The 17,674-nt window shown below is 33.5% G+C and overlaps 1 protein-coding gene across 1 annotated transcript in view; it reads left to right on the top strand.

Moving 5' to 3' along the window:
• Positions 1-17,674, top strand: part of LOC141819877 (uncharacterized) — a 70,599-nt gene that overhangs the window by 10,876 nt on the left and 42,049 nt on the right. Inside the window, 13 exon segments of the mRNA XM_074707132.1 lie at positions 2,504-2,702; positions 2,930-2,995; positions 3,100-3,179; positions 3,697-3,843; positions 7,171-7,234; positions 7,554-7,655; positions 11,985-12,161; positions 12,227-12,354; positions 13,398-13,545; positions 13,645-13,731; positions 13,850-13,951; positions 14,621-14,679; positions 14,799-14,901. Coding sequence (XP_074563233.1) covers positions 2,504-2,702; positions 2,930-2,995; positions 3,100-3,179; positions 3,697-3,843; positions 7,171-7,234; positions 7,554-7,655; positions 11,985-12,161; positions 12,227-12,354; positions 13,398-13,545; positions 13,645-13,731; positions 13,850-13,951; positions 14,621-14,679; positions 14,799-14,901 — 1,462 coding nt within the window.

Genomic DNA, 17,674 nt, shown 5'->3' with positions numbered 1-17,674 from the left:
TACTCGATGAACAGTATGATAGTATTGGTTAATGTAGCTTGGAAGTGCATGCCATGCCACACTTTGGTGCCCAATTTTTTAGCATGTGTAGAGAGGTACACTCTGACATTTAAGATAGAGGAGCACACCTGTGTGTTTCCTTGTCCATTAGCCTGGAAACTTTGAATCACACCCTTCGCCATGTGGGAATCTCTTTAGTACTCGGGACTGATGGAACCTTTGACACAATACCACAAAACAATCTCTCTGCCATCTTTTTACATACCATAAGAATCAAACAGAGTGAAAAATTCACATTAAAATTAACAATTGTTAATCATATCCTCAACATACATGTGTGACTGTTATTAGAACCACAGAATCTGTATACTGAAAACTGAACTAAGTATCCAAGAAGAGGGTTAGTAGGAAAACTGTGTGGGAGGTGCATATATCTTACTTACTGATCATGGAAGAAATGAAACTGCAAATTCATACCAAATGACTAGATCAAACTACCATATGCTTCCAAATTTGTAAGCTTTAACATATGCACTATGTTGAATTTGTAATCTAACCATCGCTAGCTTGAAGTGCTCAGACACAAATCGTAAATTATGTAGTGACTATCACCCATTTAGTACCTCATGCAGCCTAAAATATATGGCTTCTTAAATGTCATACATTAAGCAAGAGCATATTGTGGATATGTGAACTTATCTTTGCACTCTCAATATTACTATTAAGAGTGGTACATGACGTAGTTAGAGTCTAAAAAAAGAATTTATATTATTTTAATTTTTATAAAAAACATTTAGATTCATTTATGGAATATTTTTACAAAGAATTGGTCACATTGCTTATCTCTAAAAATCATTAGAATCCCTACAAATTTAATGATCCTTCTCTTTATTAATATTTTTCCCTTTCAGTGAGTCAACTTGTTCTAAATATTGCATCAATCGGTATCAGAACTAAGAAATTCATTTGACTTCAAACGTGAGTTCATGTTTCATCAACACAAACTGTGCAACCCACTGGTTCGACACTAAACAAAATGAGCCATCAAAAAGCTTTTGTCGCTCTCTCATCCCTACACCTGCCACCAACAACCATACCCCACGACATCGCAGGCTGCTTTTTCTTCCAACGACAAAGAAATAGATCACACTGTTTCTCCTGATGCAACAGAACATGACAGGCCATCAGAGAGCTTGCAGATGCTTTGTCATGAAATGGTGCTCTTAGCACCATTGCCATCCAGGTGATGTGTGTACCGACTGTGCTCTAGTTCACAAAAACTCGGTGCCCCTTTTGTCAACTATGAGTATGAGTAATAGCAGGTTCAACTATCTTAGTGCATGAATCATACATCTGATTTGAATGAACCATGAAAAAATAATTGGAATCGGATGGATATTTAGAACTTATCACGAAATAGAGTTAGAAAGATAACTGAGGGTTCTTTGTAAGATTTGATGTGTTGACTAAGACCTATCCTATCCAACACTAGCAATAACTTTAATTATCCATTCAGACCCAACTGGCAATCACTCAATATCTACTGTATGTTCCCCACAACATCTTTCTTTGATATTTTACAACCCATCTTTTAATTTAGAGGCGCACAATTAGGTACAATGATTATATACTTTTATCCTCATCTCTCACATTACAAAACACAAACCACATTTGACTAAGAATTCAATCCACATATGCTTCCACCACCAGTTGTTGGCTGGGTTTGTTATGTGGCCCCTTAGAAGTCTTGACCCTGTCCTTAGGTGCCCATGTTTGCGTAGGAAAATCAGGGCATCTTTCAACTATAATACTAGTGTACTGCTAAATTTGCTGCCTTTCTTTTGGAACATATATCCTTGCTTGACTTGCTGATGGCAATTTAATATACATATATTTTTTACATTTACATATACTTTTTATTAACCATGTGATATTCGTCCTAAAGAATCTGGATGTCAAAAAAGGAATTTAAAATAATAAAATCTATTTAAAACAAATGGCAAAATGTTTTTTTTCTTTTTCAAAAATTTGTATAAATAACTACCTTAGTTGCATTTATTTTGCAGGTTATAGTTTCAATTTAAGTGTTTAGTTGATCAAGTAAGATAAATTCTTAAGTAATAAATTAGTTCAACTTGGTTTTTTAGGAGCTTAATATTTGAGTTTGCAGACCATGTAAGAATTGGCTGTCAATATATAAAACATGTCGATTTCTACATATGTGCATAATTTTGCCAGATTCTACATGCAAAAGATTCCATATCTTGCTACTTGTTTAACTTGCTGTATCTTATCCAATCCCCTATCATCTTGTGCTACTGAAGAATACACACTTGCAACTATCACCGGTATATGCTAACTGCCTCATTTTAGCTTGGATGTGTTATTTTCAGTTTATTGTTCATCCTTTCATGTTTATATTCAAGTATTAAGTTGATTTTTTCAATAAATGGGTCCTTTTTTTTATACTTGATATCTTCACTTTGTTGTTGTTGTTGTTCAGATCTTCAATGGGGAGATCTGTGACTGGCCAAGTGAGGAAGGTTATTGAAATATCAGGAGTTGCTCTTTATTGTAACATGGTGGAAGAAAGTCAAAGTTTGTTTGGTCTTATAGTTGCACAAACATTTTCTTATTCAATGAGAGACTATGAGAAATATGACTATATTATAAACCCATGTGACCTCATGATCAGTCTGTTGGTATGTAACTTTTGACTAGCTTTGTCAGTATTATCTCACTTTTTAACTGTCATAATATCTACATAGATGTCTTTCTTTTAATCAATAAGAGTACATTAGTATCAGCTTTACCTTTATTATGTACCTCATCTATTGGTGATGTGTAGTATTATATTATTGCTCATTCTTTCTTTATTGTTTGTTTTTGTCACTTTTACTGTACTTGCATCAGTCACTCTGTAATGTAGGTAAATAAATCTGGAAAGCTTGATGGCACACCTCAATATGACATCACTGTGGAGATAACTAACTTGGTTTGTCTTTATGCAATTTTGAGGCAATTTAACATGATTAATTTTATTTGAATAATTGGTTGACGTGTGGTAAATTTAGCCCTTATTTTCTACTTATCATATAGGCTCTTGCAGTTGATGAGATTCAAGTGCAACAAATTATGAGTCTCTGGGATTACTTCTCCATCTGTACTCTAAGAAAGAAGTAGGTCCATCTTACCAATATTTTTTGATTCTCTTAAATTCACAACTATTTCACATATTACTTTATTATAAAATGAGATAGGTGCCTAAGAATGTATCTCTTTTGAATGCATTCACATTTCCCCTGTCGATTACAGAATTATTATTCAAGGCTTATCTTATCTTTATCTTCTGTATCGTGAAAATGCATCTATTGAAGTGAATGTGCATAACTGAGCATAAGCTGTCAATTAATCTGGTGGAGTGATTTAAATTCAAGTCCAGAGGTGATCTTGAGGTTTCCACAAATATATCATGACATATCTCACTAATGTTGCATTGAGGATCTGCACTACTCAACTTGCCAGTAGGATTCTAACTCTTAGGTGCAGTCATGAATGGGTTGGCATGTGTTGCAACACATTTTGTGTGTTTTATTGTTGATATCATCTTCTAATTTTTGATGTTGGCTTGTGTTGCAACACTTTTTGTGAGTTTTATTGTTGATATCATTTCCTAATTTTTGATCTCTTCAATAGATATGGACGATATCGTCCCCCTCAAAGTCTTTTATCCATGAAGCTTCAAGGATGGCAAAAAAATTTGTGGCATTATGCTCAGAATTCTATTTTAGCTGATTTGCGTCAAAAGTCAAGGACTTCTTCAAGAAATCTTGCTAAACGAATGTGAGTTCTGCTCTCTTGATTGTTTCTCATTTTTCATATTTATAATCATTTTCTTCCCATACATAATTTTTGGTGTATCACATCTGTTCAAACAATGCAAATGTGCTGCCAAGGGCTTACTTATAATTATGTAAAATGTTTAGGGTCCTATATATCCATAGGTAAAGAGGGCAACCTACGTGGATTCCTTTCCCCTTAAATTAACATGAGCTTGTACCTTGGTTGTTCTTGACTTGATATGGACAGCAATATAATTGGGATATAACTTGGTCTTTATGGTGTTTTAACATAGTAGTTATCTGATGTTAGGATTTTTTTTTTCCTTTTCCCTGCGCCTGGGTGTGTGTAGAGATAGCCTCCAGGAAATATATGGATGGAGTATATGGTTTGTTTACATATATGCACATGGAATGGTAGAGAAAATACCTCAAGTGATTATGTCACTGAGGTAATTACTCTACGGCTATGCTTTGCTTGTTCTGTGTGGCAGTGAGACAGGGAACAATGGTTTTTGTCCTCAATTGAGATTGGGCATTCTGCAGAAGGATGGTGTCCAAACAAGAATTTGGCTACATAATTATACTTCTACCATGTAAAGTTATTAGAAGAACTGACTGGTGCTAAGATAGTTCTTCTCAATACCTTATAAAAATTGTGATGCAGTCGTGTAAGAATGGAGAGTTGAAAATGTGGGTTTGGCCTTTCAGACATTAATTTACTGAACCTACAGTTTGGATTTGGTTGGAAATCTTCAAACCAAAATATTTCAGTTCTTAACCCACCCTATTAGGCTGAAGATTGTAGAGCACACCCTGCTAGGCTGCAGATTGTAGAGAAACTAGAAGTTACTCAGGTACCGTGAGAGGTTGCAGTTATATAGGAATTAGAAGGAATTTAGCAATTAATATGGAAAATTTTGAATTCAGTTTTTAAAAGATCAGCACATAGTTTAATTGTGCTGTAAGTTGTCACTGAGTTGAAATGCATAACTACTTCTATAGTTTAATTAGTTTGCAAGTTGTGGATTTTGCTCACAAACACAACAAAAGACCAGGAGACTTGAATCCTTTCTGCTGCTTGATCTTTAACTGCTATACCGATGCTCAATCTCCCATCTCCTACTGCTACTTCTGCTTGATTTCTCTTTGATGCTCCATTTAGTTGTTGATGCATTTCAATATGGCTCACATGCTCCTTTGCTTTAGATCTACCCTCAGAAGTGTGCTTCACTATTTCTTTCCCTAGTTTTTGATCTCACTCCCATTTTTCTCCCTTTTCTGTAATAGTCTATGTCATCTACCCTCTCTGCCCTAATTTCAGGAAAGATTGCTGACTTAAAATAAGCTTGAATTTCATTGACTTTGCTAGAAAATCTGCCTAATCATCTGGTTGGTCTCTCCTGATTCTTCTCGATATCATTGTAGTTCCACCGATTTCCATTGATCTTAGGGGTTTTTTGGGCATCTTTATTTAATTAGTACCTTATCTCTTGGTTTCTAATCAGATGACACAGAAATCAACCAAAATCATATCAGATTTGGATGATCCTAATCAGAGGAAGAGGCGAATGAAGGTGATAGAAGATGATAAAGAGGAGGAAGAAGACGAATGCGTACCTCGAAGAGGTCTCGTTGCGAAGCCGGAACCCATCATTCTTTGTTCCAAGTCTCGCTGTGGAACCAGAACCTTAGTCATGCTTCGTTTAAAGCCTCACTATGAAATCAGAATTTGTTTGCTCACAAACACTAGTTATAGAGGAAGGCAGCTCTCGTGGCCATGTCTTGTGCAGTTCCACATGCCATTTGGCAAAAAGATGAAATATTCTGCCAAGTGCCAACCAACACTGAATGAAACTTTAAAACACTGGGTACACAACACAAACTGCATACAGAAAACATAGAATGCAAATTTCTATTTATGCCACATTACACGATTCCAATGTAGGGAATACAACTAACTCAGGCAATACATGTGCCATCAATGTTGATTGTCATCTCAGCTAAATTATATGTTCAAAGTCAAGTCTTATCAGCAAATCCACTAGTGTATATCATCAACACACCTTCACAAATCTTGCACGTATGAATCAATCCACGTTTAGGAGCAAGGGCTCAACCAACAAACATGATTTTGTGATTGTTAACACAACAATATCATCCAACATAACTCACTTCATGCAAAACTCAATCCCTATGCCTAGAAAGAGACAGATGACTCACTCACATCGTCACTCCTCAAATATTGACATTTTTTTCCATACAAGTCCTCAATCCATACAATGTGTACAAGAAAAAAAAATCTTACATGGCTGTAACACCCTATATGGCCACCTTAGAGACTCATTTCCCTAAATAGGCTCTAGATTTATGTAATACAAACATACGTAACACAACCTTTGGTAGGAAACCCATCCTCTCCCATATAGATTGGTCTGAGGGTGGGGAGTCATCACCGAGGGTAGGTAGCTCGAAGGTGTAGCTCTTGGAAAGCTTCTTGAATGCAGGAGGCAGGAACAAATTAAAACACATCACACCAAAGTGAGGATACTGTGATTGGGCTATGGATGTAACTTTAGGTGGAAGTTCTTCATAAAATACTTTGTAGTTAAGTGTGTTTAGTATGGACCAATTTTAGGTATGAAATATCAATCAAATTGGACAATATCTTAATGTTTATGAAGACGTGTGTTATAGCGAAGTCATATAAATGATACATGATTCATATCTAGTGATACAGTGAATCATGTAATTTTTTTTCATACCAATTGGTTTTGATTTTTGTCCATGGTAGGATGATATTTTTACACTTGCTTGGCAGTGGAGAAATGATGTTAGAATTGTCAATTTGGTGGATGAGATGACATAATAACAGTTTATGGCTGGAGTTGAGTAGGAGAAGATGTTGTACTTGGGCTTTTGAGTGCCACCACGGAGAGCATTTTGGGCCTGATGTTCAGAATTGGAATTCATTGTCCTAGTTTTTTTGTGATCACCAAATTTTCAAGTTCAACATACTAATTCATTATTTGCTAGCATTGTCAGTACCAAAAAGTTTAGATTGTGTTTTAGACTAATGATCAAGGGCATATATTTTCTTAAGCTTCAGAATATACATGTCTGTAGTAACTGATGTTTTCTCCTTAGGGTTATATTTCGTCTATAGATACACAACAATGTAGTGACACAAAAATGTTTGAAATTGTGCTAATTAAGACTGTTCACCAACATGATAAGTTAAATTTTTTTCGATTGCTGGCTAATTTTTGTTCAAGATACTAAACATGTTCTTGTTGAATCTAGTTTTAGATGACATTTATTTCATCTGCAGTATCCATTGCCTGAAGTATGCCAAACTGTACAAAAGGAAGTTGGAACTTCTGCAGCAAGATCAGGTGAAGAGGCACTTTTTAACTTTGCTTTTCTATTTGTTTTTCATATTGTAATATTTTTTTGATATATTTTTTTCTTTTATTGTTACCTCAATAGAATTAGCCTTGTAAATGTGTGTTAGTCTTTCGCATGACAATCTATCATGAACTTTCAAAACTATCATTAATTGGTGTTGTGGAAGGAATTGATTTTGGTGATTGGGAGCCAATCCTTTGTTGTCTAGTTTGGATTCATCTTCGATGTTTGACCCTTTTTTGTGCTAATTGTTGGTTGTATTGTGTTTTTTGTTGTAATGTTACTCTTGAAATTGCCTGCTCTCAGCTTATTAGCAAGGATATTCTGCACGATTTGGAAAAAATGGATAAAGAATATGACATTGATGACATCTTGAGCTACAGGTCTTTGGCTGAACAACAGTTGCAGGTATTTTTTTTATTAAAGCATTATGTGATTCATATATATTATTCTACTTCATTGAAAATTTTCCCATTTTTATATGATTTGTGTTTTACCTGTTTTTGGTCATTGTAAAAATCCATTATGTTCGTTCAAGAGAATTTACCTCTAATTTGTTGTCTGTCTCGGAACGTTAGTAGCTCTTGGTGACCAGTTGAGCTTCTAGTCAATGAGGGTGGAATCTCTTGTATTAGGCTGGTTGCTAATGGCACCCCCAGTTTGCTTTCAATACACTTAATGTAGTGCTTTTCAAGACACTACTACTAGTAGCCTTAAGAAGTCTGAGAACCTAGGTGGTTGAATGTGATTAGGAGAAATGAGATGCATGTTTAAAGATGGGTACTCAATTTACATTTGCAATGTATATAAGTGCATGCCATATTACCCAAGTGCTTGATTTAGATGTGAAATATACATAAGCATAGGCCATATTACCTAGTCACAGTCATATTGATATAACACTAGAAATTGCCTATTAATATCATTTAAGAATGATTTCAAAAAGCATGATTATTACTAGTATGACTTTACATCAAGGTTTAAAATTTTGAACTGTGTCGGAGTTTTTATGACTAAAATGATATAGTTTTAGTACTGTATTGTACCACATCGATACGGTTTTGATACTTTTAAAATATAAAATGTTCTAATTAAAAAATATTTTATTAATATTTGATTACTATAGATACTTAATATTGGGATAAATTTGATATTATCTCATAAAACGTCGATTTAGGATTAACTGAAGTTTACTAAATAAACATGTTAAACTACATTTAATTTGAATTTATTTTGATCAGTTTAAAATTAAGCTAAATTTATATATAGAATAATTTAATTTATTGATAGTAGTATATTTTATAAGGTTAGAAATTATATTTATTTATTTATTTTTTCTAATAATATGTATCTTTCACCCTTAAAATGACTTTTTTTTTTCTCTATTTACCTTGGATGGATGAATTAACCATAAACGGATGGAGGATTGTGCTGGTCGGTAGGCTAAACGATAAATTCTGCTCGTGCCAACCAACACCGCTTGAGATCTTATACCTTGCTTTACATAGTGTTGAATGGAAGGATAAAATCTATAGCCAACTTCAAATGGTTAGGGCCCACTTAACAATTGAAGCAATTCCTTTTTCATTTCATGGGTCATGATTATTATCTTCATATTCATAAACCATGTTTATCCCAATTGTTTTTATTGGCTAGTTGTTTTATGTTTTGGGTTGTCAAAAATAGTAAATGAGTTTTTCTTGGTCATGCATGGAACACTAAAGGATATGAATTTTATTATCTCACATATGCCTAAAATTGTTGGAGCTAGCAACGCTAAATTTTTTAATGACCTTGAACTTAGTGGGAGTGTTATGCAAATACTAAGTTTAAGAAGATTAAGTATCAATATAAAGACTTATTTTCAAGGTTCAAAATTTGTGCCGCTTTAGCTGGAACGATATTATTTCGGTATCATGCTAATGTTTCGATGTATAGTGTTGGTAACAGATTGAAGGTTGAAGGAGGAAGGAGATGAAACATAGGAATAAGATATTGTCCATGTCGAGTAGTATCAAGTTTTGATAATTTACCAGAACGATACTTTTCGACTATTTCGCTTGGCACAATATGCCATTAAAACCATGCTTACTTTTTATTATATTGAAAATTCTATTTAGTTACACCTTCCACACTAGTCTATTTAAACTCTGTTAGGTAAAAAAATCCATTGGCCACCTTTGAACATTTTCAAAGTATCGCAAGCTGCATTCTCTCTTTTTATTATCTTTTGGAGTTATACCTAATTGCTCCAAGGTAATAGTATTTTTGGTGGATGCAATAATAAATTCTAAAAAATACATTTTTATGAAAAGATAAAGGTGAAATGCTACTATGGCAGTGATTTTATTATTACCAAATTTCCTAATGGGCCCACCTCAATTGAGAACTTCTCAAAGAATGCACCTATATTTTGCCCTAAAAGAATTATGTAACTTCTCTCAACTCCCTATTTTGTTTTTAACTTATAGACGGGATGAACATGACTTAATTGTGATGTTGTGAATGTGTTAGTTTATATTGTACTAAATAAGCCATTTGTATGAATTGGGAGAATAACATGAAGAGCGGTGGGTGGGGTGTATAGAATACTAGCTAGCTACAAGGGATGCATATATTAATTACTTCGGAAAAGAATAAAAAAAATACTAATGATAGTTTAAAATTATGGTTTGATGTACCTCATGGTCTTCCATTGGAGGTTTGTTGTAAAAACGAATTTATATAGAAACAACAACCACCAAGCCTTATCACACTAGGTGGAATCGGCTATATGAATCCTTCTACGCCTATTGGGCTCTATCCTCTACTATCTACTATATCATCATTTATATTTAAATAAATTTTAACTTATTTTACTATTGCTAATCAAGTCTTTTTAGGTCTTCCTTCTTTGATGTGCACATTTGTCATAGTTTTACATCGTCTAATTGGAGCATCTATTGGTCGTCTATGTACTTGTTCATACCATCTTAAATGTGTCTCCTTGAGTTTTATCTCAATAAGTGCAACCTCGACTTTTTCTCTAATATTTTCATTTTTTATCTTGTCCATTCTTGTATGCCCGCATATCCACTTTAACATCCTCATCTTCTCAATTTTCATCTTTTGCTTATGTGCTCGAGTCATAGCTGAACATTCAACTCTATATAACAAAAACAAATCTAACTGCCGTTTTGTAAAATTTTCAGTTAAGTTTTAAATATACTTTACAGTCACAAAGAACACTTGACACTCTCCTCAATTTCAATCATCCCGTTTGTATTCTATTTAAGACATCTCTCTTAATCCCTCCATCATTTTATAGAAATGATCCTAAATACTTAAAGTTCTCATTTATAGATAACTCATCATCTCCTATCTTAACAATTATCTTATTACATCTAATATTACTAAACTTAAATTTCATATATTCTGTCTTTACTTTACTAAGCCTAAAACCTTTCACTTTTAGTGTTTTTCGTTAAAATTTGAGTTTAGCATTTACTCCTTCACGTGTCTCATCTACCAAAACAATAATATCTGCAAAAAAATATGTACTGTGTGATATCATATCTTGAATGTGTCCAGTGAGTTCGTCCATGATTAGTGTAAAAAGATAGGAACTTAGAGCTGATCCTTTATGCAACTTTATGTTTTATGGGGAGCACTTCGGTTAATTCGTATAAAGTCTTCACTTTTGTCATTACATTCTTATACATATCCTTAATTAATTCAATATACGCTATGCTAACACCTTTATTTTTTAGAATTCTCTATATAATTTCTTTGGGACTCTATCATAAGTTTTTTCCTGATCGACGAATACCATATGTAAGTCTTGCTGCTGTTCCTGATACTTTTCAATTAGTTGTCTGAGAAGATGTATAACTTCCATTATTGACCTTCCAAGCATAAATTCAAATTGATTTTCAGTCACTGTGGTCTCCTTTTTTAGTCTTTTTTCTATTACTCTTTCTCAATTCCAAAGTTTCATGGTATGACTCATTAGTTTAATACCTCTATAGTTTGCACAATTTTGTATAACTCTTTTTTTCTTATATAAGGGAATTAGAGTACTTACCTTCCATTAATCGGACATATTTTTAGTTTTTAATATCAAGTTGAATAACTTTGTAAGCCATTCAATACCTTGTTTCTCTTGTTACTTCCATACCTCTATGGGAATATCATCTAATCCAATTGTTTTTCCATTTTGCATTCCATTTAAAACTTGTTCTACTTTTGAAGTTTGAATTCTATGATAAAAACTTAAATTTATATACTCATTTGATCTATTTAAATTACCTAAGTTGAGTTGGTCACCTAAAACATAAAGACACAAGGCTATTCCTAGAAACCGAAGACTATTTCTAGTTTTTTTGTTTTGTTTCTACATAAATTAGAAAAAACAAAAAAAAAATCATAAGACTATTTCTAGATTTTTTTTTTGTTTTTTCTAATTTATGTAGAAAAAACAAAACAAAAAATCTGGAAATAGTTTAATGTTTCTAGAAATAGCCTTGTGTTTTCTATTAGGATGAAAATAACTCTAGAATGTAATTTTATATCTTTATGTTTTGGCTACATCTTGTAGATAATCTTATGAGCTATAACTTGCTGCTGCACTTCATGGTATGGTATTTTGATTCTCCAGCTATAGTATTGGATTTGTCAAATGCTGTGAACTTTTCTTTCATGTGTCTTCTTGAAGTTCTGTATGTAGAGGTAAATATTGCATAATATTTTATGTTTCAGGAAGCACTGTCAAAATTAAATGATTCTGGTGATGCTAAGTCTTCTCAAGTAAAAGGAGAGCAGACTTCAAGTAAAGCACGTAGTTGGTTAAATTGGTTATCTCGTGGCCTGCTTGGAGCTGGTGGAACATCAGATACTGGTTCATTTGCTGGCGTTGTTTCAGATGACATTATCAAGGTTTTTCTGATTGTGCCATCAGGTTGTGAATCCATTCTTGGTATTCATTAATCTCTTCTGTGCAGGATATCTATGAAGCAACTGAATTTCATCCAGTACCTTCTCTGTCTGATGATGTGTTGTACAGAAACAAATCTTGTTTGTCTTTTGTGAAGTTCAGCATTTGGCAGATTATCACCACAATCCGAAACAAGTACTCATTTCTTTCATCAAAGTACCTATTATTGTGTGTTTTTCCCGAAAAGGATGTACTTATTATTGTTATGCATATAACCATCTTATTTTTTTGATTGTTTATTGTTGATGAGTAGTTTCAAACTTAATATAGTTTAGCATGGTTAGGCCCTGTTACATGATAGCATATGAAGTATTTAGTCTTTTATTTAATTAATTATTGTTTGTTGACAATTTCTCCAATTTGATTCTAACTGTAGATATATTTGTTTTCCAGTGCAATATATAGCAATAGCCAAATAAAATTATGTAGATATATTTGTTTTCCAGTGCAATATATAGCAATAGCCAAGTGTTTTTTAAAATAAATTGAAATGTATAAAAGAAAAGAAAAATGCTATTTGATCAAATAATAATATGTACCTTATATAAACTAAAGATTATTCAATGCAATCTCTAGGAAGCTAGTGAAATTACTGACTAGTCTATCAGAAGCTTCTGGAGTGTAGGATGAACATCCCCAAGTAAAGCCTCTAAAACTCAGTTTTGATCTAGCGTGATAGTTTCATTAGATATGTAGTTTTTTCCTTTATTGTAATTAAATTCTCTCTTGTTGTTCGTTTTCCTTTATTCTTTCCTTCTTTTTTCCCTTTCTCATTGCTATTTTTTTAAAATTATCTTTTGGCTCCTTTTCTTTTGGTTGACATGTGCCTTATTGTTGATTTTTTTTTCTTATTCTTATGGAGGAATTCTTTAGTTTTATTTTTTAAACGGTTATCTTTTAGAATTTCATAAAGTTGATTCTCATCCAGTATTGCCTCTTAACAAAAAGAAAAAGTGTCTGTTAGAACTTAAAACTAATATGTAGTCTTTTTTTTGCCGTGTTGTTATGTTTTGAAGAGGTTGAAGCAAATAAAGTTCTCTTCATAAATGGTAAAAACTGTTGAATTAGATTTTGTAATTATTTGTGTGTCACTATTAATATCTGATATATATTTGATTTTCAACCATTCTAGGACCAGTTATTGCTTTTAATTTACATCCATTTTTGTTTTGTTTTAGAATGATTGACAAGGGTGCTGCTGAAATGATATGCCATGAGTTCATTACTGAATGTAAATTCTGGGAGGATTCTACAGATGTTATTGCCTCAGTAGATTCAATTAAGATAGTAAACCCAGACAATGAGAATGCTATTTTGGCAGATAAGGTCAAATATATATTGTTTTTGATTTTATATTTTCTGTTTTATTCCCCTAAAGCTTGAGGTGTGTCATGACACATCTGTAATACTTTATTTTTCTTACAGCCAATTGCCAAGGAGAGTTACAAGTTACCCTTTCTCAGTGTGAATTTTAATATGCCATGTTCTGATAAGTATGATGTTTCAACAAAGGTGCTTTCCTTTTTGTGGAAGAAAGTAGACTTTAGTCTATATTTTCACTGTGCCACAGTTTTTTCTTTGTATATATTTAGTGTCCCTATTTGATTATAATATTTTTTTATCTGGTTAGATTGTGGTCCGGCCATTTGAAGTCAATTTTGAAAGTGACTTTTTTCTCCATATCCTGCCTATTTATTTCTCCATCACTTCATTACGGTTCCAGCATGATCGGGTAAGGATAACTTTTTTAGTCATTATTAACTAGTTTTCCACTTGTAAAATTTGATAGTTCTGTAGTTGTTAAACCAAACAATTTTGATTCCCTCCAGAATTTAGCCATATATCACTGATGTATATTCTCAAATATTACAAAATGAAGCTTGCAACTTTACTGGCATCATCTCTCTTCTCATTCTTTTTGCAATTTCTGTTGCTATAATTTGAGTGAGACAGATTATAATCTAATTCTTCCTTAAATAACTATCATTGCGAGAGCCACAAGCTATGAACTTCTAATTCTTGGGATGCCACAATCCAGTTTTGCTCATTTTCTGCAGACAAACTTAACACATCAAATATCCTTTTTCTGTTTTCTCTCGTAAGTATTCATCTTAGTTCTTTCTTACCAAACCAGGTTGACCCATGTCACTTATCCTTTGTAACTCATACATTTGATCTATCAATTAATTGTTCTTTACAATATTTATGCATTGGATCTTTTTGAAATTGAATGTTCTAGATTGAAGCCGTTTTCAATTTTCTTACTCATGCTTTCTAGATTCATAATTTGGCTTTTAATTATTTCATTGTTTATGCACATTCCACTTTTTCCAGTAACTTTTGGCAAAGTAGTTGCTTGCCTTCACTAACATTATTTTGTTTTTAAATGACTCCATCTCAGGTATTGTCATCATTAAATGGGTTGAAAAATTTTGAAGCTAGATTACTGAGAAAACTTGAGTATGTATTTGAGCATATTGTTTACGTATGTTTTTCAATATATTTGTACATTTCATATAAATGTTAGTTGGAATGTCCTCCCCTGATGTAAATTATACACTGCACTGCTCAAACTGTAGGTACTACTTTGCTAATCATAAGAAGTTGTACTGGGATGTTACACTCGACAAAATTATCCTGAATCTTCCATTGCAGAATGAAGATCTAAAACTTCTCAATATGGTAAATTCATAATTGAATTGCAATATGAAGCTCATGTTTTTTTAGTTGAGTGCAATTATTGTAAATTTCAATTTATAGATTTTGTTAAATTTAAATTTTATTGTTTCTCTATGAGATCATTTTTGTTGCATGTGAAATCTTGGTTTTGATTTAGAGTTGGTGCGAGGGATAAAGGGATAGAGGTAGATCAAAAGCACTAGTTTAGGAATATCCTGAGCCTTAATGCATGCCTACTTGAAAGAAAGGGAGCCTAAATAGTGAGAAGGGACAAAGAAAAAACAATTATTTTTCTTGTCTACTTGGGTAAATGAACAAAAAGTAAAGGAACACTTTGGTTCTCTTTTCCTTTTTCTGTTTCCAAAAGTGGGTGGAAGGGTGGATAAAGAGAAGCAAAGTGTTGAAAATACCAGGTTAATCCTACATGTGTTGGGAATGACAAAAAGAAGGGAAATCGTTCCCCTCTTTCCTTCTTTCTCTCCTCTCTCTGACACTTTTTCTTTCTATCTCCTCTTCCTCCCCTCAGGTAGACGCAACTTAGCATCTCTATATTCATTAGCTCATAATGGCTCTCCTGCATGCACGTCAATTTCTTTGGCACTTACTAAGGTTGGAACTTGGAACAAAGCTTCGATGCTTTGATGATGTGATATGCTAAGCCATATCATTCTGGTTGAGTATCAGTTGTTGGCTATGATAGTTCTAGTTCACCGATGTACAGAGTATCAGTATGAGTTGGCTCTAGTCAAGGATAAAACAAAGCCAAAGCACTTGACACTTGAACCCCAACTGAAACACAAGCTAATCTGCCAAAACTGTCTCCTTCGAACTCTACACATTTTCTCCATTCGGTTATTATCTCGAATGTTATATAGAATCTACCTATTAACCACAATTTCTATAGATTTGTGTCAGCTTTGGATTTTATTTTTTGACGATTTGTGGGTAATTACTTGCTTATTTTAGTTAGACTTCTATATTTTTCATCCGCCCAACTTCTGTTTCAAGAGGTAGTGTAAGTTTGAGTTGTCATCTCGTAGTATACTATGCAAATTGGGTGACAATTGATAAGCTCTAATATAAATAGGAACAAGCAATCAATACATAGACCACCCTATGGACTAGCACTAAAACTCGCAAGTTTGTCTCTCACACTACTGTATATTTTGCATCCTTTTACTTGGGGTTCTCTTTACTGTGTAAATACTAGCACAAACGAATTAAAGAAAACCTGGCTGCTAATCAAATATCATAGATCTTGCACCTTGTATGATCTGCAGCCCTACAGTTTAAAGTATTTGTTGGATATGAAGAGAGAGGATATTGCCTTAGGATCTCCAATTAAAACCATGGGCTATGTCCTTTGTCCCAAACTTTTCTCAACTGCCTTTGGTAGCTGCCTCCTATGAGATTTAGATGGTCCACTGTCTCAGCTCTGTGACTATCCACATGTTGCTAGCTGCTAATCTTGAGTCTTGCTGTATTCTGTTCTTTTTCGGTATATCTGATGTTAACTCTTACATACATCTACATCTCTGTGGGCTTCAAAAGTGACAGCTAACTGTATATGGCAGGTTTTGGTATTTGAAGCCTTTTCCTTGAAATCTAAGGCTCCTTCACATACTTCTCAGATATTGGATGGTAGACTTTACTGGGAAAATATACACCCGTCAGATGCTAAGCATGGGAGCCGACTCAATTTCCAAATTGAGGATTTCTATAAAAATTTTGAAATTCAGTTAGCTGGTTTGAAGGTTTTCATGAGCACAAATTCTTTTCCTAACAATTTATTTATTATGGTAATCTTTTTCCTCTTATTATCTTGCAGATAAACTTATTGGAGCCTAAGATACCAAGGGTAATTTCAGTTGTGGAACATTTCTGCACCTCTGTTCACCTTGGATTGTGTATATTCATAGATGAACCCACCTTAAAAAATTTTGAGGTACTTGTTATCTTGTGATTTGGTTGCTTTAATTTGCATTCTTGTCTGTTGATATGGAGTACTGGAGGAAGGCTGGAAGCAGAAACTTCATCTCTCGTCAATAGCACAGCTTCTCCATTTTTGATATAGTTCCTAGAACCAAGTACCTTATGTATAGCTGAGATGTGTGCCAATATTTTTTCCCTTTCCCTACCTCCACAAGAATTGAACTTTACCTACCAAGAAATGAGGCACCTTAGATAACAATGAGATATGTCTCTAGATTTCTTTTTGTTGGTCCATTACCCTTAATGCTCCACCAAATGATCTTCCAATTGCTGTGATATTCTGAATCCCTTTTCATGCTGGATATCTGTTGGAGGTTGAACAGGTGCAGGTGGTATGGGTTGTACCTGTCATCATAAAAGAGGTGGGCAGATAAGTTCGGAGTTCACTAACAAATTGAGGGTTCAATGCTGTTTGTGATTAGGTTTGTGATCCTTCTTAGGTTCTTGCTATCGATCTTTTCACCAACAACCCTATGATCCTAATTGCCTTAATGATCAAAATTCCAAGTAGGATGTTTGTGATTAGGTTTGTGATCCTTCTTAGGTTCTTGCTATCGATCTTTTTTCACCAACAATCTGATGATCCTAATTGCCTTAATGATCAAAATTCCAAGTAGGATGTTAATTAGGTTTGGGATATCACAAATCTTGTGATCTGATCCTATTTCTCCTCATCTTTTACTAGGCCAATCCTCAAATTTGATGAAATAAAATATACTTCCACAGAAATATTTTAATGCTTGACTTTTGCTAAAAGTGGATCGTTATAATTTCATATCATCTA

This window comes from Curcuma longa, unplaced genomic scaffold, assembly GCF_044706935.1.
Source record: "Curcuma longa cultivar G26 ecotype Majalengka, Jawa Barat unplaced genomic scaffold, ITB_CL_G26_1.1 utg2646_np1212_2152390_RagTag, whole genome shotgun sequence".
In the NCBI taxonomy this organism is placed as follows: Eukaryota; Viridiplantae; Streptophyta; class Magnoliopsida; order Zingiberales; family Zingiberaceae; genus Curcuma; species Curcuma longa.
This window is presented reverse-complemented; position numbering and strand designations above follow the sequence as displayed.